The sequence below is a fragment of the Erpetoichthys calabaricus genome, chromosome 2 (assembly GCF_900747795.2).
Source record: "Erpetoichthys calabaricus chromosome 2, fErpCal1.3, whole genome shotgun sequence".
Taxonomy (NCBI): domain Eukaryota; kingdom Metazoa; phylum Chordata; class Cladistia; order Polypteriformes; family Polypteridae; genus Erpetoichthys; species Erpetoichthys calabaricus.
In genome coordinates, this window is record NC_041395.2 from 154,020,746 (window position 1) to 154,039,408 (window position 18,663).

The 18,663-nt window shown below is 38.7% G+C and overlaps 1 protein-coding gene across 1 annotated transcript in view; it reads right to left on the bottom strand.

The window, feature by feature from the left end:
* Positions 1-18,663, bottom strand: part of gk5 (glycerol kinase 5) — a 143,868-nt gene that overhangs the window by 65,242 nt on the left and 59,963 nt on the right. Inside the window, exons 7-9 of the mRNA XM_051922915.1 lie at positions 9,683-9,744; positions 9,388-9,461; positions 1,473-1,533 (exon numbers count right to left, since the gene is read on the bottom strand). Of these exons, the coding sequence (XP_051778875.1) occupies positions 1,473-1,533; positions 9,388-9,461; positions 9,683-9,744 (197 nt within the window). The remainder of the gene's footprint in view (positions 1-1,472; positions 1,534-9,387; positions 9,462-9,682; positions 9,745-18,663) is intronic.

The window sequence follows — 18,663 nt, forward strand, 5'->3', positions numbered from 1 at the left end:
CATGATCAGCCTTAAGAAATATTTGGATATATTATAATTTTAAAAGCTTAGCTTATGTTGTCATTAATAAAATGTATAATGTCGTGTTACTTAAAAATTTATTTTAGGGGTTGTATTTAAAAGAGGTGCATTTAAATAAATCTCCAGAACCCTATAAGTATCATGCTTCTCCTGTTCTGGTTCACTCTTGAACAGTTAAGCATCCATCGCAGCAAGAAAAGCTGGTTTCCTTTCTCATTGATAATAATGGAAAGTAACTAGCACATTTTCCTTACAATGCTTTAATTTATATCAAAAGAGACAGGCAGTTACACTATGTCTTCTGACCTCTAAGAGAAAAAAGGTGGTTAGCTAGGGGGAAAATATAAGTGATTGTTTTTATTATGTTTGAGCATTGACAAACACCTGCACCTCAGTATCAGATTTACAATACAAGCAGTGTGAAGTGTCACCTAGTCTATTTTCTCTTTCAGCACTTAGAAAATCCATTTTTTTGTGAAGGACTTATTTCAAAAGTCACTTTCATATGAGTATTCATATTCTTCTTTTACGCTATATTGCATGAGTTATAAGGTCTTTCTGCTTTACAACTACACCAATAGGGGAAAAAAGTAAAAACAGTGATAGTTCAAATATAAAGAGGCACATAAAACAGAAGTGTACATGTACTGTATCACCTGAGATTTTTAATCTATATTTGAGTATGTATCTATTATTAATATGAATACTGAAACCTTCATTTTTGGCTAATTTGACAGCTTTATTATGGAGAGTGAGAAGCTCTTTAGCATGGTTTCAGATATAATTCAAGAAAGAAGGCCCAGACTAAGCATTGAGTAAACTGGATTGTGGTTTATTCTGAATAAAAATTTGCCCCTCATGAAACATGAGTAGACAAAGAGATCTGTAAAGGACTGAGACACTAAGCAGTGTTTTTCTGTTTTTAAATTTGTTATAGGCAAGACAGTTAAGCTAAGTCATAAGGTAAAAACTTATATAAACATGATTTTTTTTCAAGATTTACAATGCAAACTTTATAACAGTTATTTAGAAAAATGTCAAAGTCATAAAAAAGTGGTCCTTTTTGGTTCATGGTATGGTAAAGTACATAGAGATGTTTTCGTTATGATTGATGTTTTTGGATGTGCAGGTAGTACACTAGAATTGCAATTCTTTTAATGAAAATGCTTTGAATTTGCACAAATGTTTTTAGTTGGTAGCATGCTTTTTATACTACATTAAAAAATTGTAGGGTTTCAAATATATATATGTAAAAATAAACATTTTAGAAAGTATAACAGAAAACACTTTCATAAAGTAAGGTTTAAGACAAACCAAATGGAACACATGAGAAACCATTTCTAACTGTTGAACCACTGCGGTACCCAAATATTTTAAATGAACCTTCATGAAATTAAACATGAACTGGATGATAAAAATATCATTTGTAATTAAAAATTTCCAGTACTCACCATACATTTAATGTGAATTGGATAATCAAAAATTTCAGGATCTGAAGTGCCAAAGCTGTGACTTTAAAACAATAACAAAAAACATATTTGTAAACATTTGCATATTTTATAAATTACATGAAGTAAACAAAGAATTGTTCAATACAGACAATATAATATTTACACACTAGCCAACCCGCGGTGTAGCATACGCCGCATAATTATGTATTGATGGGTGAACACTTCCTGAAAGACACAGTTGTCCAAATGGGGTTGGTTTTGAGGATACGACTGTAGGTGAATGAAAAGATGCAACTCTGGAGAGGGCAACATACAATACAGCGTTTTACACGCTGCATACAGCGATTCACATCGAAGTATAGACACTGCTAAGACCATGGAATACCCCTCGCAAACTGTTTTACACGCTGCATACAGCGATTCACATCTGCGACAAACAAATTGTTTTACACGCTGCATACGGCGATTCACATCCGCGACAAATATGATTCTTCTTAGATGGTGCTGTCGCGTCCACCCTCGCTCTCGAAGCATACACACTGCCTGGTCATGTGCCTGCTCGCAAGAGCAACTAACAGAGACCCGCCCACCAACTGTAAGACTATGGGATACCCCTCGCAAACTGTTTTACACGCTGCATACAGCGATTCACATCCGTGACAAACATGCCTCTTCTTAGACAGTCCTGCTGCATCCACCCTCGTTCTCGAAGCATACACATCACCTGGTCATGTGCCCGCTCGCAAGAGAAACTCACCGAGACCCGCCCACCAACTCTAAGACCATGGCGTGTAAAACAGTTTGTGATGGTGGACGCGGTCGTGCGTCATAACCGAAAAGAATACAGTGGAACCTTGGTTCACACCATAATTCGTTCCAAAACTCTGGTCGTAAACCGATTTGGTCGTGAACCAAAGCAATTTCTCCCATAGGATTGTATGTAAATACAATTTATCAGTTCCAGACTGTACAAACTGTATGTAAATATATATTTTAAGTTTTTAAGCACAAATATAGTTAATTAAACCATAGAATGCACAGGGTAATACTAAACTAAATGTAAAAACATTGAATAACACTGAGAAAACCTTGAACAACAGAGAAAACTAACAATGCAATAGTTTGCGCTATAGCGCTACCAACCGCTGGCTAAAAACACTTTTTTTTTTTTAAATGAGTTTTAAGCGCAGGGGAAAAAATGAACATTTGAAAAAATCCGTAATTTAATAAACCACCAAGAAAAGCAACATTGCAACAATGCACACTACGAACCAATCGCTGTAAACAGAAGTGAAAACAAAATCAAGCCCAGTGCATTCTTTAACTGCCTTCCTACCTTATGAGTCCAACCCCCTCTCTCTCTCACTGCCTGTGTGTGTGCCTCTGTCTCTCTCTGGCGCTGCCTGTGTGTGTGCGCGGCTCTCTCTCTCGCGCTGCCTGTGTGTGTGCCTCTGTCTCTCTCTGGCGCTGCCTGTGTGTGTGCGCGGCTCTCTCTCTGGCGCTGCCTGTGTGTGTGCCTCTGTCTCTCTCTCTCTGGCGCTGCCTGTGTGTGTGCGCGTGTCTCTCTCTGGCGCTGCCTGTGTGTGTGCACCGCTCTCTCTCTGGCACTGCCTGTGTGTGGCTCTCTCTCTTGCGCTGCCTGTGTGTGTGCCTCTGTCTCTCTCTGGCACTGCCTCTGTGTGAACCGAGGTTCCACTGAGGTTGACTAATGAAAAGTCAACGTGGCTCAGAGGTACATGTGGAGTCTAGCAGAGACGAATGTGAATGACGCCCTGTGTTGTGAGGTGCTGCGTCCGAGGTGGTGGGCGTGGCTTGGCGAGTTGTCGTCGTATCCAATGACGTCGTGTTTTGTGAGTTGCTGCGTCCGAGTTGGTGGCCGTGGCTCTGCGAGTTTTCGTCGTATACAATGGTCTTAGAGTTGGTGGGCGTGGCTCCTTCCTGCGTTCTTTCATGGGTGTCTTGCTTTGCTCTGCGTTCTTTCATGGGTATCTTGCTTGCTCTGCCGGCGGCTTAGTGAATCTATACTAATAAAAGGCAAAGCCCTCACTGACTGACTCATCACTAATTCTCCAACTTCCCGTGTAGGTAGAAGGCTGAAATTTGGCAGGCTCATTCCTTACAGCTTACTTACAAAAATTAGGCAGGTTTCATTTCGAAATTCTACGTGTAGTGGTCATAACTGGAACCTGTTTTTTGTCCGTATACTGTAATGGAGGAGGCGGAGTCACGTATCGCGTCATCACGCCTCCTACGTAATCACTTGAACTAAAAACAAGGAAGAGATTTACAGCACGAGTCAAACGCGGGAACGAAGGTAAATGACGTTAATTTTTGAGTGTCTTTTAATACTGTGTAAGCATACATATTAACACATGTGCAATTAAACGTGTGCATTTACGGGGTGATTTCTCAGGCTTAAAAGCTCGCCTTTTCTCAAACGCGGGAACAAAGGTAAATGACGTTAATTTTTGAGTGTCTTTTAATACCGTGTAAGCATACATATTAACACATGTGCAATTAAATGTGAGCATTTACGGGGTGATTTCTCAGGCTTAAAAGCTTGCCTTTTATTAAAAAGGTAAATGCTAACTGTTTTCATTCTGAAGGGCACAAACCACGTTGGATTTTGTAATGATAGTTGATTAGTAAGGTCTATTAAGGGATACTTACAGAATGATTAGTAATGCCTGTGAATGCCGATGCAAGTAGGAGAATGGGTGTGAACTAAAGAACAATTAGTAACTTGTACAGTAAATGTCTCTAAAGTCTGTCTATTAAAAAGTTATTATATCTTTCAATCCTGTGTATTGATTAAACTACGAACCTAACAAGATCACTACATGGCGTCAGAAGTGGCGGATTGGAAGAGGAATCTGAAGAAGAGTTTCAGCTTTTGAACGAGTCGCGTGTCTGTGAGTAACCTGAAAACGTGATCAGAAAGCGCTAAGACGTTCTAGCAAAAGAGAAAAAAAAATATGTTAGGATTACAGCCCCCACCAAATCTCCAGTTAAAGGGAAATGTAGCTGAAAATTGGAAAAGATTTAAACAGAGATTCGAGTTGTATCTTGCTGCAATTGAAGCAGATAGGAAAAGTGAAAAAATGAAAGCGTCTATGCTTCTACGTGTAATTGGCGAAAAGGCGCTAGAGGTGTATAACAATTTTCAGTTTGAAGAAGATGGAGACAATATGAAATTGAACAAAATAGTTAAAAAATTCGAAACGTATTGCAACCCAAAGCGCAATGTGATGTTTGAGCGGCACAAGTTTTTTTACATGTTTCCAGAAAAGCGGAGAAACAATAGACCAGTATGTGACGGAATTGCGTAATAGGAGCTGTTCTAAGAAGAAACCGTCAAGACATTTAAGGACCAATAATCTCTAATCAGAACACTAACACCAGCGAAACAAATATTAACAAGAAAACAAGTATAAATCAGGAAAGAACATCTCAACTGCAAACACAATTAACCAGAATATCAAAATGTCAAGTAAAACCACCAGAACGACTCATTGAGACATGTTGAGGATTAAAGGAACATTTTCAATTAAGAAATGCTGAATTCCTTTAACAGTTGTGCTTTTTATACATAGTTTGAATGCTGGATGTATGCCTGAAATGTTCTGGATAGTTCAGTTGTTTGAAGTGATCAAGAATTAAACGTGTGCATTTACGGAGTGATTTCTCAGACTTAAAAGCTCGCTTTTTATTAAAAAGTTAAATGCAAACTGTTTTCATTCTGAAGGGCACAAACCACGTTAGATTTCAGCCGTTAAATGCGCAAAAATGTCGGTACACCAGATAAATAAGCGCAACATATTATCAGTTGTATTGTATGCTTACAATACATATAGAAATGTGTTAATCGTTAACTAATAGTATCGGATGGTGGTTTTCGACTCGCGCCTTGATTTAAACGATTGCATGTCTTGGTGGGTTTGCATAGCTTATTGTCAATATCTTTACACCTCTTTTTAAGACTTATTGACTGAAACGGGCTTTCATGAAAAAACTTAGGGCTTTGCTACAAGATACACCCTCCACAAGTTAAGGAAGTAAAAATAAAATGTATATATTTCTGTTTTATTTAAACCTTTTAAGTTCGTATGCATAGCCCCATTTGGCTGTTTTAGGTTTTTTTTTTTCTTCAGTAATATTTAATCTCCTTAAAGAAAAACAACATATGCATTTTACTTTTTTTGTATCTCTTTAGTAATATTTTAGTGTGAAAGGATAACGAGTATTTAAACCTTTTATGTTACTTTATAGTTATTTTACACAATGTTGAAAAATTAATAAGAAAGCTACATATTTTGGCAGCTGCTGCTTTAATTTTCAATGAAATGAAAAAAGCTCTCCAAGAGAAAACCTCAATGAAGAAGAAACAGTTTGCACTATCTAAAAAGGAGAAACCCTCATTTATAAAGGTTTGCTGCAGATGACTTAACTGAAAATAAATGAATAGTTCCTACGTGTATAATACATATTTATCTATTTGACTTATGCCTTTATTCCAGCAGCTTGCAACATCTGAGGTACAATTTGTTACATTACTTTGGTTTTTTGCAGCACAGGCAGGTGAAGTGACTTTCTCAGGGTCACACAGTGGTGTCAGTACCAGGATTTGAACTGACAAGCTCCGGGTTTGCTGAAATATTACTGAAGAATGAAAAAAAACGAAAACAAATGGGCAAATGGGGCTATGCATACAAATGTCCATCCATCCATTATCCAACCCGCTATATCCTAAATACATGAGCCAATCCCTGCCAACACAGGGCACAAGGCAGGAAACAAACCCCGGGCAAAGTGCCAGCCCACCGCAGGGCACACACACCCACACACACCCACACACCAGGGACAATTTAGAATCGCCAATGCACCTAACCTGCATGTCTTTGGACTGTGGGAGGAAACCGGAGTACCCGGAGGAAACCCAGACAGACACGGGGAGAACATTCAAACTCCACGCAGGGAAGCGAACCCGGGTCTCCTAACTGGCACCTTTCACTGCACCACCATACTGCCCGCATACAAACTTAAAAGCTTTAAATAAAACAGAAATATATACCTTTATTTTTACTTCCTTAACTTGTGGAGGGTGTATCCTGTAGCAAAGCCCTAAGTTTTTTCATGAAAGCACCTTTCAGTCAATAAGCCTTAAAAACAGGTGTAAAGCTAAACTTGCAGCACCGCTAATCAATTACACTTGCCTAACGCCTCTTCTAAGGGGACATACTGTGGGATCTGGGCATCCGTCAAAGCACCAATCACAGGCCCGATTAGAAAGCGGGAAGCTGTGATTTGTCGTCTTCCTCTCATGTAACAATCACAGCCCGTGTTACAACGCACTATGAATGTATGTATATATGTATATGTGTGTGTTTATGAATGTGTGTATATGTATGTGTATATATATGTTGATATGTGTATATATATATATGTATATATATGTGGATGTGTATATGTATATATATATATATATATGTATATGTATATGTAGATATGTGTATATGTAGATATGTATATATATGTATATATATGTTTACATAACCTCTTTAACACACTACTTCTCTGCTGCGAAGCGTGGGTATTTTGCTAGTTATATATATATATATATATATATATATATATATATATATATATAGATAATTTTAAATTAAAGGGTAATCTGTTTTAATATTTACGATACCATGCATTTCAAAATTAATTTATTCATACTGTCTGCCCTTTAGCATGCAGACACGATAGTATTATCAAAGGTCTTATTTTAATAATATTTGGAGGCTAATTATTTTAAGCTCCAATTACTTTTACTCACAGACATTTAAGCTTAAATATTTGTTTCTCATCTTTTACACTTGTGGCAGATGGCTGGGGACCCTACCCAGCTGGGACACCTGGAAGGTCCACGAGAGGGACAATACCTCCCCTGGGCCACGAGAGGGCAGCCGTCCTGGTCTGCTTGGGGGCCACCGGAACAAAGCTGGGAAACTCATCCCTGTTGGGGCCCGTGGCCACTGCCAGGGGGCGCCTGGATGACTATGGAACCCTGGATGGCAGCACTTCCACCACACTTGGAGGTGCTGCCGGAAGGAATTCCAGGGACACACAGAGTGCTTCCGGGTGCTCATGCGGCACTTCTGCCACACCAGGAAGTGCCGCTGGAAGATCGTCACAGAGCACCTGGAGCACATCCGGGTACTGCATAAAAGGCGCCGCCTCACTCCAGTAGATGAGCCAGAGTCGGGAGGGAGAAGACAGGAGCCTGAGGAGGAGGAGGTGGTGGCCAAAGAGGAAGAGAGATAGAAAAGGGGCTGAGTTGGTCGGTTTAGACATTGTGGTGCTGTTTGTCATATTGAAAGAAATAAAAGCATGTGTATTCGGGACATTCGGTGTCTGTCTGTCTGTGGCCGGGCTGGTCTATCACACACTTAAAACACAAAAAAAAACCCAGCAGATTTTCACTAAAAAGACTCGATTGGTGATTGGCAAATTGGCCGAACACAAAAGACGATGGTTTCAGCTTTACGGTAACTTAGTCGCAGTCCTCCTTTACGTATGGTATTATGGTAGTTGAGCCAGTGTAATCTTTTTTTTTTTGCAGCAAATTTCTGGCTGTGTAAACAAAGAGCAGCAAGTCCAGGCTTGTTTTAGCAGTAAAGACTCTTCCATATAGCAGAGAGCAAGGGCCAATTTGATTATTATTAAAGAAAGTGGAGAAATAAACTCAACTGAGAAAAAGGAATTGGAGGAGTTGTCCTCCTGTGCAGTTACACAAAAGGCAATAAAAGCTACTTCAATGAATTCAGATCTTTTTAGTTTCACTTTGGACTGTGTGCTTGTTTTAAGCGCATCAGTTTATATTTTTAATTGAAAAGTGAATTACATAAAGAAGAATTTTAAATTGTTGCTTACTAAACAATAGGCTTGTTAGCTTAACAGCATTTGTATATTTTACTTATAAACCTGTTAGCCTTGTGTCTTCTTGATGAACAACTTATGAACATTTGATACATTTTCAGCTTTTTAAAAAATTTGTACTGTATTTATTATTTGTTGCTGTATTTCATATAGCATAAGTATAGGTAGGAAACAAGTACTACATAATTAAAATGGTAACCCATATTTATAATAACACATCAAGAATTATGAATGTCTAGCTGATACAGTGAAAAAAATACACTGTGCAAATATAGCAAATTTATATTTTAACAGCAAAAAGCTGTACTGCAATTAATCATTTAAAAGGATTACAACCTGTAAGTGCATGTATATTTAAATTTAAGCAGTGTTTAATTGCCAATGTCAATTAATTGTGTGAAAAAAAACATATATGAGAGAAAGAGAGAGAGAAAAATGGTGAAAGACTACTTTTTTTTTTTTTAAATTAAGCTTTGCTTCAGATAGGTACATTACAAAAAAAAAACCCTATATGATAGCACGTTTGTAATTAATAGAAGCATATTACTTTCTTTTATGCCATATGCATTATGGAAACATATTTTATTAGTACATATTTTGAGTAAAGTTTATTTATTTTAGTATTTTATGGTCACTGAGCTGAATAAAAAACAGTCAACACCTGAGGTCTATAGCTTAATTATAAAAAATACACTTTAATATAAGACATAAGGCTTCTATGCGTCTGGTTATGGAGGTGCTTAGTGTAAAAAATGTTTAAAGGATAAAGGGGAAAAAAAATTGGAATCAGCCAATCAAGTAACATGAAACTGGTGATTGGTATCAGACTTTAAAAAACCTGATCGGAGCATTGCTAAAACTTACAATAAAAAAAAATCAAAAAACAGAAGAAGCTTAGGTATAGGCCAAATAAACAACACATATAGTAATCATATATTTTACACAAGGCCACATAATCTTTACAGGAAATCAAAAATATTCATTAGTTTACCTTGTATTCTCAACCTTAGGAAATATAGACAGCGGCAAAGATATGATAGAGCATAAAAACTCACTCCAACACAACTGAAATTGGAAAGAAAATCATACATCATAATTACTTTTAGGAACTCAGCCATTTCAAAGCAGGCACAACCAAGAGCAACATGTTAATTTTATAGGTAGTTTCTTAAACATACTTGACTTGCATTATCAAGAGTTACATGGAATATGAATTTATGTATTTAATCAAATAGCAAAATTTGTATAATTTAATATGAAAGAAACACAAAAACCTGATATGATACCTGATAAGAATCATAGATCCCAGTGGAACTTGCATTTGAGTAATCAGTCGCATGTACAGCACCTGAATAGTAAAAAAAAAAAAAAAAATTATGCAAGCAACATTTCTAGCTGTTATATACAACAATCCATAGAAATATTGTATGCCTGCCATTAGAGCTACAAGACAATTCAGTTCTGCTATACAGTATACATTACACAAATGTTTTCAGAGGGTAGGTATGGTGTCAAGGAGAGGAATGAAGAAGGTCAGATGATAGTGGATGGACATGACTGTGGTGAATACGTATTTTAAGAAGAGGGAGGAACATAGGATGATGTACAAGAGTGGAGAAACATGCACCCAGGTAGATTATATTCTATGCAGAAGGGTCAATCTGAAGGAGACTGAAGACTTCAAAGTGGTGACAGAAGAAAGAGTAGTTAGGCAGCACAGGATGGTGGTCTGCTGGAGATCAAGAAGAGGAAGAAAGTGCAGGCAGAGCCAAGGATCAAAATGATGGAAGTTGAAAAACGAAGACTGCAAGTTTGAGGTTGAGGTAAGACAGGCACTGGGTGGCAGTGAAGAGTTGCCAGATAGCTGGGAAACTACAGCAGAAGTAGTAATGGTGTCAGCAAGAATGGTGCTTGGCGTGACATCTGGACAGAGGAAGGAGGAAAAGGAAACCTGGTGATGGAATTGGGAAGTACAGGAGAGTATACAGAGGAAGATGATGGAGAGGAAGAAGTGGGATAGTCAGAGAGATGCAGAAAGTAGACAAGAGTACAAGGAGATAAGGCACAAGGTGAAGAGAGATGTGGCAAAGGCTAAAGAAAAGGCATATGATGAGTTGTATGAGAGGTTGGACAGTAAGGAGGGAGAAAAGGACTTGTACCGATTAGCTAGACAGAAGGACCAAGCTGAGAAGGATGTGTATCTGGTTAGGGTGATAAAGGATAAAGATGGAAACGTACTCACAGAAGTCAGGAGTGGCAGAGAAGTACTAAATGTTGTACAGGATATGAACGAAGGAAGTGTGACAGCGGTGAGGTCTACGGTAGGAGTGACAGATGCATTCAAGGTGGAGGTGGGATTACATCAGGGATCAGCTCTGAGCCCTTTCTTATTTGCTATGGTGATGGACAGGTTGAGAGACGAGTTTAGACAGGAGTCCCCGTGGACTATGATGTTTGTTGATGACATTGTGATCTGTAGTGATAGTAGGGAGCAAGTTGAGGAGACCCTGGAGAGGTGGAGATATGCACTAGAGAGGAGAGGAATGAAGGTCAGTAAGAACAAGACAGAATACATGTGTATAAATGAGAGGGAGGTCAGTTTCTGAGGATGCAGAGAGTTGGCTAGGTTGTTTAAATACTTGTGATCAACAGCACAGAGTAATGGGGATGGTGGAAGAGAGATGAAAAAGAGGGTGCAGGCAGGGTGGAATGGGTGGAGAAGAGTGTCAGGAGTAATTTGCGACAGTCGGGTATCAGTAAGAGTGAAAGGGAAGGACTACAGGATGATAGTGAGACCAGCTATGTTATATGGCTTAGAGACAGTGTCGCTGACCAAAAAACAGGAGAAAGAGCTGGAGGTGGCAGAGGTAAAGATATTGAGATTTGTACTGGGTATGACGAGGATGGACAGGATTAGAAATGAGTATATTAGCGGGTCAGCTCAGGCAGGACAGCTTGGAGACACAGTCAGAAAGGTGAGATTGCATTGGTTTGGACATGTGCAGAGGAGAGATGCTGGGTATATTGGGAAAAGGATTCTAAGGATAGAGTTGCCAGGCAAGAGGAAAACAGAAGGACTAAAAGAAGGTTTATGGATGTGGTGAGAGAGGACATGCAGGTGATGGGTGTAACAGAGCAAGATGCAGAGGACAGGAAGATTTCGAAAAAGATGCTCCGTTGTGGAAACCCCTAACGGGAATAGCCGAAAGAAGAGGAAGAAGAAGAAATGAATACTCAGTTTTTAAGTCTAATGTAAAAAAGATGAACAAGTAAGTAGAAAGTATTAAAAGGCACCCACCAAAATTCTAGATATAAAACTGTAACAAAGAAAAATAAAAACAAAAACCGGAGCACAAGTATTATTGGCTAGGAACATTGAGTTAAATGACTATATAATTTATGAATTTTAAGAGGCCTTCTAAAAAGAAATAAATGGAGTCAGCAGGAAACATAAATACCATTCATAAATCAATTATACAGCATGTGAAAAAGAACCATAAGACTTTATTACTAACAGAACAAAGTTTAATGAATATATTGGGGTGTAATGATAAGACACATGGATGATGTAATCAATTTCGAGTCCAGCTAAATATTCAGAAGTTAGTAAAAGAATCTTGTACTCAATCATTAATGTCACAGCAAATGCTCAATGCTGCATATATTTGTGTGCATGGTTTTATAACAAATGACCCTGGGCTAACAGACTAAATTGGGCACCTGTAAAACAGAATTACAGAAGGCAACAAAATCATGAGCAAATGCCTTATTGTCAAAATAGAAAAGCAATGACCAGACTCCAGTGAAACTACTTAACTTTAAGTAATTTATACTGGAGTGTGGCATTATCTTCAAATACACAGATTTACTGTTCTTTAACTGGGCCTTACTAACAATTAAATGAGCTTGTTCTTATAGCAATTTAACTATATAAACCTGTTTTATATCACATTTATTTTCACTCCCAGGCAGGTAATGGGGAATACTAACAAATACCCACTTTTAACAGTGCTTTTGTTGTTGTTGCTGCTGCATGTTATTTATCTAAAAATAATTCCCAACACCGCCCATATTAGAAATCATATGTGTATACTGTAATTACACAATGCTTCTTTCTGGAATTTTAACTCTGAAACAGATGTCATCAATGTATTGATGAAATTCTTCTTTATACAAATTAATGCTTGTTGGAATAATAATCATGCTTGTTGGAAAACCTTCCATAACTTTGTAATATGTGTAAGGTAGAAAAAGCACACTTTTGATAATGTAGAAATGTTATCATGGTCAAGTACACTGGTTTTCCTTGCACATCTCAAATGGCCTCATATGACAGAGGGCAGATGTACATATCATTAGGCCCTACAAGGGCTTGGTACACAGTCATAGATTGGTTCTTACCTTGTGACTGAGGCTTAAAAGATGAAACTGAAAACTTTAGCTTTCAAATGAATCTGAAACCTGAAAACAAAGCCCTTCAAAAACAGTGCTTACTGTGAGTGCAAACTGGTCGTTTTATTGTGATTGGGTCCCAGTGTCACTCTATTCTCACTTTCAAACTCTTTATTACATAGACCTAAGCAGAAACTGCCGAATCCCAACTATAGCTCTTGTGTGTTTACTCTTACCAGGTGATTACATGTCAGGGTTAATTCGTACTGTAACTAAATACTTCCCACTTCCTTTGATATACAGATCTAAGGCAACAAGACAGAACACCAAAGCTTGCAGGAGAGAAGGTTTACACTTTTATTCATATCTTATAGATTAACTTAAAAGTTCCTAGATATGCCCAAAAAGAAGCACAGAAGTGTAACAACATAATACCATTACTATCTGAATAGTTAGCAGTTTTTTATTTTTTTTAATTAGAGGTCTAAACATTTAATATGCCATTACTAGATAGCTTTTTTTCTTAATAAGCTGATTGATCTTTGGCCTGGCATGGTCTCTTATCCGCCATGACTTCTAGATCATGGGTGGCCAGCAGGTTTTCATTATAACCCTTTTTTTAATGAGTGACCTGTTCTTGCTGCTAATTAACTTCTTTTGAACTACTTTTAATTGACTTGTTCTTGAAGACTCAGACCCCTTAATTGTTTCTTTTTCCTTAATTAGCAGCCAAACAATATTGAGATACAAAATGAGCCAAAACATGACCAGAAAACTGTGTCCATCATACAATATATACAAAATAAAGAAAGATGAAGGTCTCAGGAATGTCGATCTGCTCAGGTCCCTAAAACATTTTAACAGTGCTCTTAGAAAGAGAAAATCAACAATTCCGGAAATGTCTGCTATTGCACAATGAGAGCAGCAACAAGCCACGAAATTAAAGAACGGGTTTAATTAATGACAAGAATCAGCACCTCATTAAGCAGCTGGCTGGAGTGAAATTGGTTGGAGTTTGAGGCCCTGACTTCGTTTGTCTTCTGTTGGCTCCTTCACTTCACATTTCATTTCTGTTTGGGTGCCATTCAAGGAAAGAAATTAAGCAATTCACAAGAAGTTAATTAGCAGCACAAACAAGGCACTCATTCAAAAAAAAGGGTTAGAAAAAAAACCTGCAGCCACAGTGGTCCTCCAGGACCATACTTGGTGACCCCTGCTCTAGATGGATGAAATAGCAGAAACTCCAGGTCTCTGACCCAGCATGGCCTCTCGATGGATGAAATGTCAGAGATGTTGTTTTTTTGGTTAACCTGAATTTATTGTGCCGTTGTGCTTACTCTGAGTTGGACTAAAGGGGATCGGAGTGTATTTTTCTTTGACGAGTATGGCAAATGTGTAATATACAAGAGGTCAGAACTAGTATAGACAAGATCATATGAAAAGACCTGTTAAAAAACAAGAACCAATTTCTAAAAGTATAAAAGTGCATATTTTATCATACATATTAAATTACACCATCCACATGACACTGGTGTAATCAAAAACAAACAAAGTGGAGCTGGGCACATTGGCTCTGTCTATCTGCAATGCACATAAAAAACACAGACAAATTTACTTACACTTGAAATACCTGAGTAGCTGTGTCTCCCAGCACTGGGATGTTGCAACACACAAACATCCATCCATCCATCCATTTTCCAACCCGCTGAATCCGAACACAGGGTCACGGGGGTCTGCTGGAGCCAATCCCAGCCAACACAGGGCACAAGGCAGGGAACCAATCCTGGGCAGGGTGCCAACCCACCGCAGGACACACACAAACACACCCACACACCAAGCACACACTAGGGCCAATTTGGAATCGCCAATCCACCTAACCGGCATGTCTTTGGACTGTGGGAGGAAACCGGAGCGCCCGGAGGAAACCCACGCAGACACAGGGAGAACATGCAAACTCCACGCAGGGAGGACCCGGGAAGCGAACCCAGGTCCCCAGATCTCCCAACTGCGAGGCAGCAGCGCTACCCACTGCGCCACCATGCCGCCAACACACAAACAATTAAAAAAAAAAAAAAAAAGGTTTAGGGGCAGCCAAATTGTATGAGTTAGGATACTGGAAATATCATGTTTTCATGATATTATGTGAGAACACATTAAATTTTGCAAATGTACACAGCACATTTTGAGTGTGCATGACCAGTTTTTTTTTTCATGCATGTAGTACACAACAGTTTTTGCAATTGTTCGCAAAATATTTTGCAAAACTTTCAGGTGTCAAAACGTTTTATCAGTATTCTTGTGCAACATTACTGCCAAAAGAACCCAAGCATGAAAGCAGAAAGGCTGAGTTACAACTTTATTTGTCTAGCCAATGGGAGTAGTCATTGGAAACTGGAGGGTATTCAGGATAAAGGTTTTGACAAATTGACAATGTGATTAAATAAAGGTTTGATTTTTAAATGTGAACATGTTAAACAAAAAGCATTTAAGCAAGGACGTAAACAGTTCACTGCTTGCTCAATCCACTTTTCATTTGAATGTCGCTTGAGGAGTCTGTGCGTCACTTAGTAGCATAAGGTTGGCGATAGAAACATCACAATACTGGCAAGTAAACAACTAATATCTTTTGAGAAGAAAATGGCATACTTTTGCACAGCTCTGAGTCTTGAGCTTGAATAAATTAGGTGTGATTTCATTTGAAAGCAGGTATGTAGGTGTGCCTTGCAAATGCAGTGATTACTCTTGGCTGTAACAAAAATCTTTGCCTTTCTGTTTCCATGCTCAGATTCTTTTGGCAAGAAATGTTGCACAACACCACCACCAAAAGCCACAAAACCAGAAAGCTTTGCAAAGGGCAGTATGTGCTCTAAAAATGGCTTATGTATGTGCACTTGCAGAAAGTTTTGTGCTCTCAAATATACTTTTGGTAGTATTCCAACTCCTGGAAATTGGTAAGGCTGGCATAGAGGATGTTATATAATTTCCTATTTTTAAAGGTCATTGCCGCCATTATAAAAAATCTAATGATAATCAACATTAACTTGACAACATTGTAGAGTTGTAGAGATGTTTTGCAGAATCTGAAATTTTCAATGTGTTGCAGTAGAACTCAGACTCTGAGTTTTTCAAGACCCAAAAGCCAAATGGCTTTTCTCTAACTTTCACCCAATTGTTTTTTTCTGACATTTTCTCAACCAATATGATTATCTGCTCCAAAAGCCTGACTGCTGAACATAACCCACCCACCAAAGAGTTACCCATTCCTTTGAATACTATGATGGGTGAAACTCTTTTCTATCATCAAGAATCCTCCACACAGATCTGTGAACTGTTCAATTCCAGAACCTTTTGCTGGCTTACCATTTTTGACAGCAGTGCAGTCAGGCCTGTTGATTTACCCATCTTCATCAGCACTTTTTCTACCTCAAAACTTAGGGTTTGGTTCTGTTTTCCCACAACCATTATCATTTTGCCACTCATGATTCAACAACTTCTCCATTTACTTCCTTCCAGGTATGAATATTCCCATTATAATCAATCATGGTGTTTCATTTAGCATTTTAAACAATACACACCTGCTACACTCTGTTTCTTTCATTACTTTGCAGCTCACTTACAAACACCTGTCTCTTGGTCTTCCACACTCCTGTAACTGCCTTTCTACATTTTTGTTAAGGTTCTTTATAGATCACTCTGTCACACTCTGCTTTTGTTTTATCCATCCATCCATTTTCCAACCCGCTGAATCCGAACACAGGGTCACGGGGGTCTGCTGGAGCCAATCCCAGCCAACACAGGGCACAAGGCAGGAACCAATCCCGGGCAGGGTGCCAACCCACTGCAGGACACACACAAACACACCCACACACTAAGCACACACTAGGGCCAATCTAGAATCGCCAATCCACCTAACCAGCATGTCTTTGGACTGTGGGAGGAAACCGGAGTGCCCGGAGGAAACCCACGCAGACACGGGGAGAACATGCAAACTCCATGCAGGGAGGGCCCGGGAAGCGAACCCGGGTCCCCAGGTCTCCCAACTGCGAGGCAGCAGCGCTACCCACTGCGCCACCGTGCCGCCGCTTTTGTTTTATGCCACTGCTTAATATTATATCCTGTTTTCTTCAATTTCAATCCCTTTCGCAGCATTCCACCACATTTCCTGGTGTCTCAGCAATCCATTGGTACACCTGCTGACTTTTTCCATATTCAACCAGGCATTCTTCATCACCTACCATGTGCTATTCATGCCTGATGCTGCAAAAACCTTATATGCCTTACTACTTGTGTTTCAGCAAATTAACATCACACACTCATATCCCTCAACCCTTAAATCTTCTGTGGCGGTACATACTAACTAGTGCCCAACAGATACAGATTTTTTAGACTGAACAATATTGATACAAGCATAATAAAGATGGCTGAATACCAATACATATCGCACTAATATTGCTTAAGTATCAAGTTTTCCTAGAAAAATATGAATGAAACACATGTATAGTGTTTTCACATGAACATGTTTTGATTTAACATTTAAACAGGTTAAATTACTGCTTTTTTTATAAACCAAAAGAACAGAAACATCAGAAGTTTGTCATTCTCTCAAAAAGTGATAGATTTGCTCCAGATTAACATTTGGGAGCCATTTCAACATGGACAGATTGACGTGCATTTCTTAACAAATACATTGTCTTATCAAGCAATTGCTGCAACATATGAAGTCTACATGCTTTAGAAAGTCAAGCATCTGATCTTTCAAAACCTGACAGACTGGGCATGTGAAAAAAATCAGGCCAAATAATAACCCCTGTGTCATTGTGATAAGAAAACAAGCATTGGAATAGTGGTGAATGCTATTCTGAAAACTATCACAGCGCAAGTGCTGTGTTAAGCAATTGATGTGGCATACAGAGAGAAATGTATAACTATTTGAAAATGAAACTTCCACTGTTTTGTACTGGACAGGCAGCAGACCTAAGAGACAAAGATAATCTTGGTTAAAGAGTGAAAACTGTGTGCATGCTTAGAGTGGGCCGTGGGGCAGCCGTTTTGGCAGGCTGTATAGACAATGAGTGAACAAAAGTGTTCATGGAGTACACAGCATTTTAATTGGAAAATTGTGGACTTCAAGTAAGTAAACAAATGACTTTTGTAAATCGTTGCCTTGTTGTCAGTTCTGGGAAAATTAATGCAGGCAAATAGCATTTTGAAGCTCCTATAACTGTTTAGTAGTACTTTGTTAGCATTCATTTTGTTATCAATATCGCACATACTACTCCAGGGGAGTGGCCTCTCAAATGAGGCAGTTTATACTAGAAAAAGCAGCTAATAAAAAAGTTTATCATGATCATCAGCCCAGGGTCTACTGAGGCCAAATATCTGCCCAATACGCTGTCAACCAATATAAATCACTAGGGTGCCCTAATACTGACCAAGCGATGCTGTGATAGAACTATCTTCTTCAGGGATCACCTTCACATTTTTCACCATTCCCTGAGATCAACTCACATCACCAGCAATTAGTCTATTATTCTCCTTAAACCACCAGATTCATATGTCATCAATTGCTTTCTTACTTCTTAAATGTGGTGTTGCACAAAAAACATTTCTACTGAATCACAAAACTATCAACCTCAACATTTATGGTACCCAACTGTGGACTCCTGCATAACAACCAGCACTGGCTCCAAAATCCCCATTAAAGCTGCCACTTATTATAATCACTATTTCCAAGGTACCCCAGACATCACTTCTGTCAACCTGTTGAGAAATTTATATTTTTCCTAAATGCTCCTGCTAATCTGTGGGCATATGTTGAGAATATATTCATCAGTCATTTACCAAGTCACCTTGAAAACAACAACCTTCTTCACCT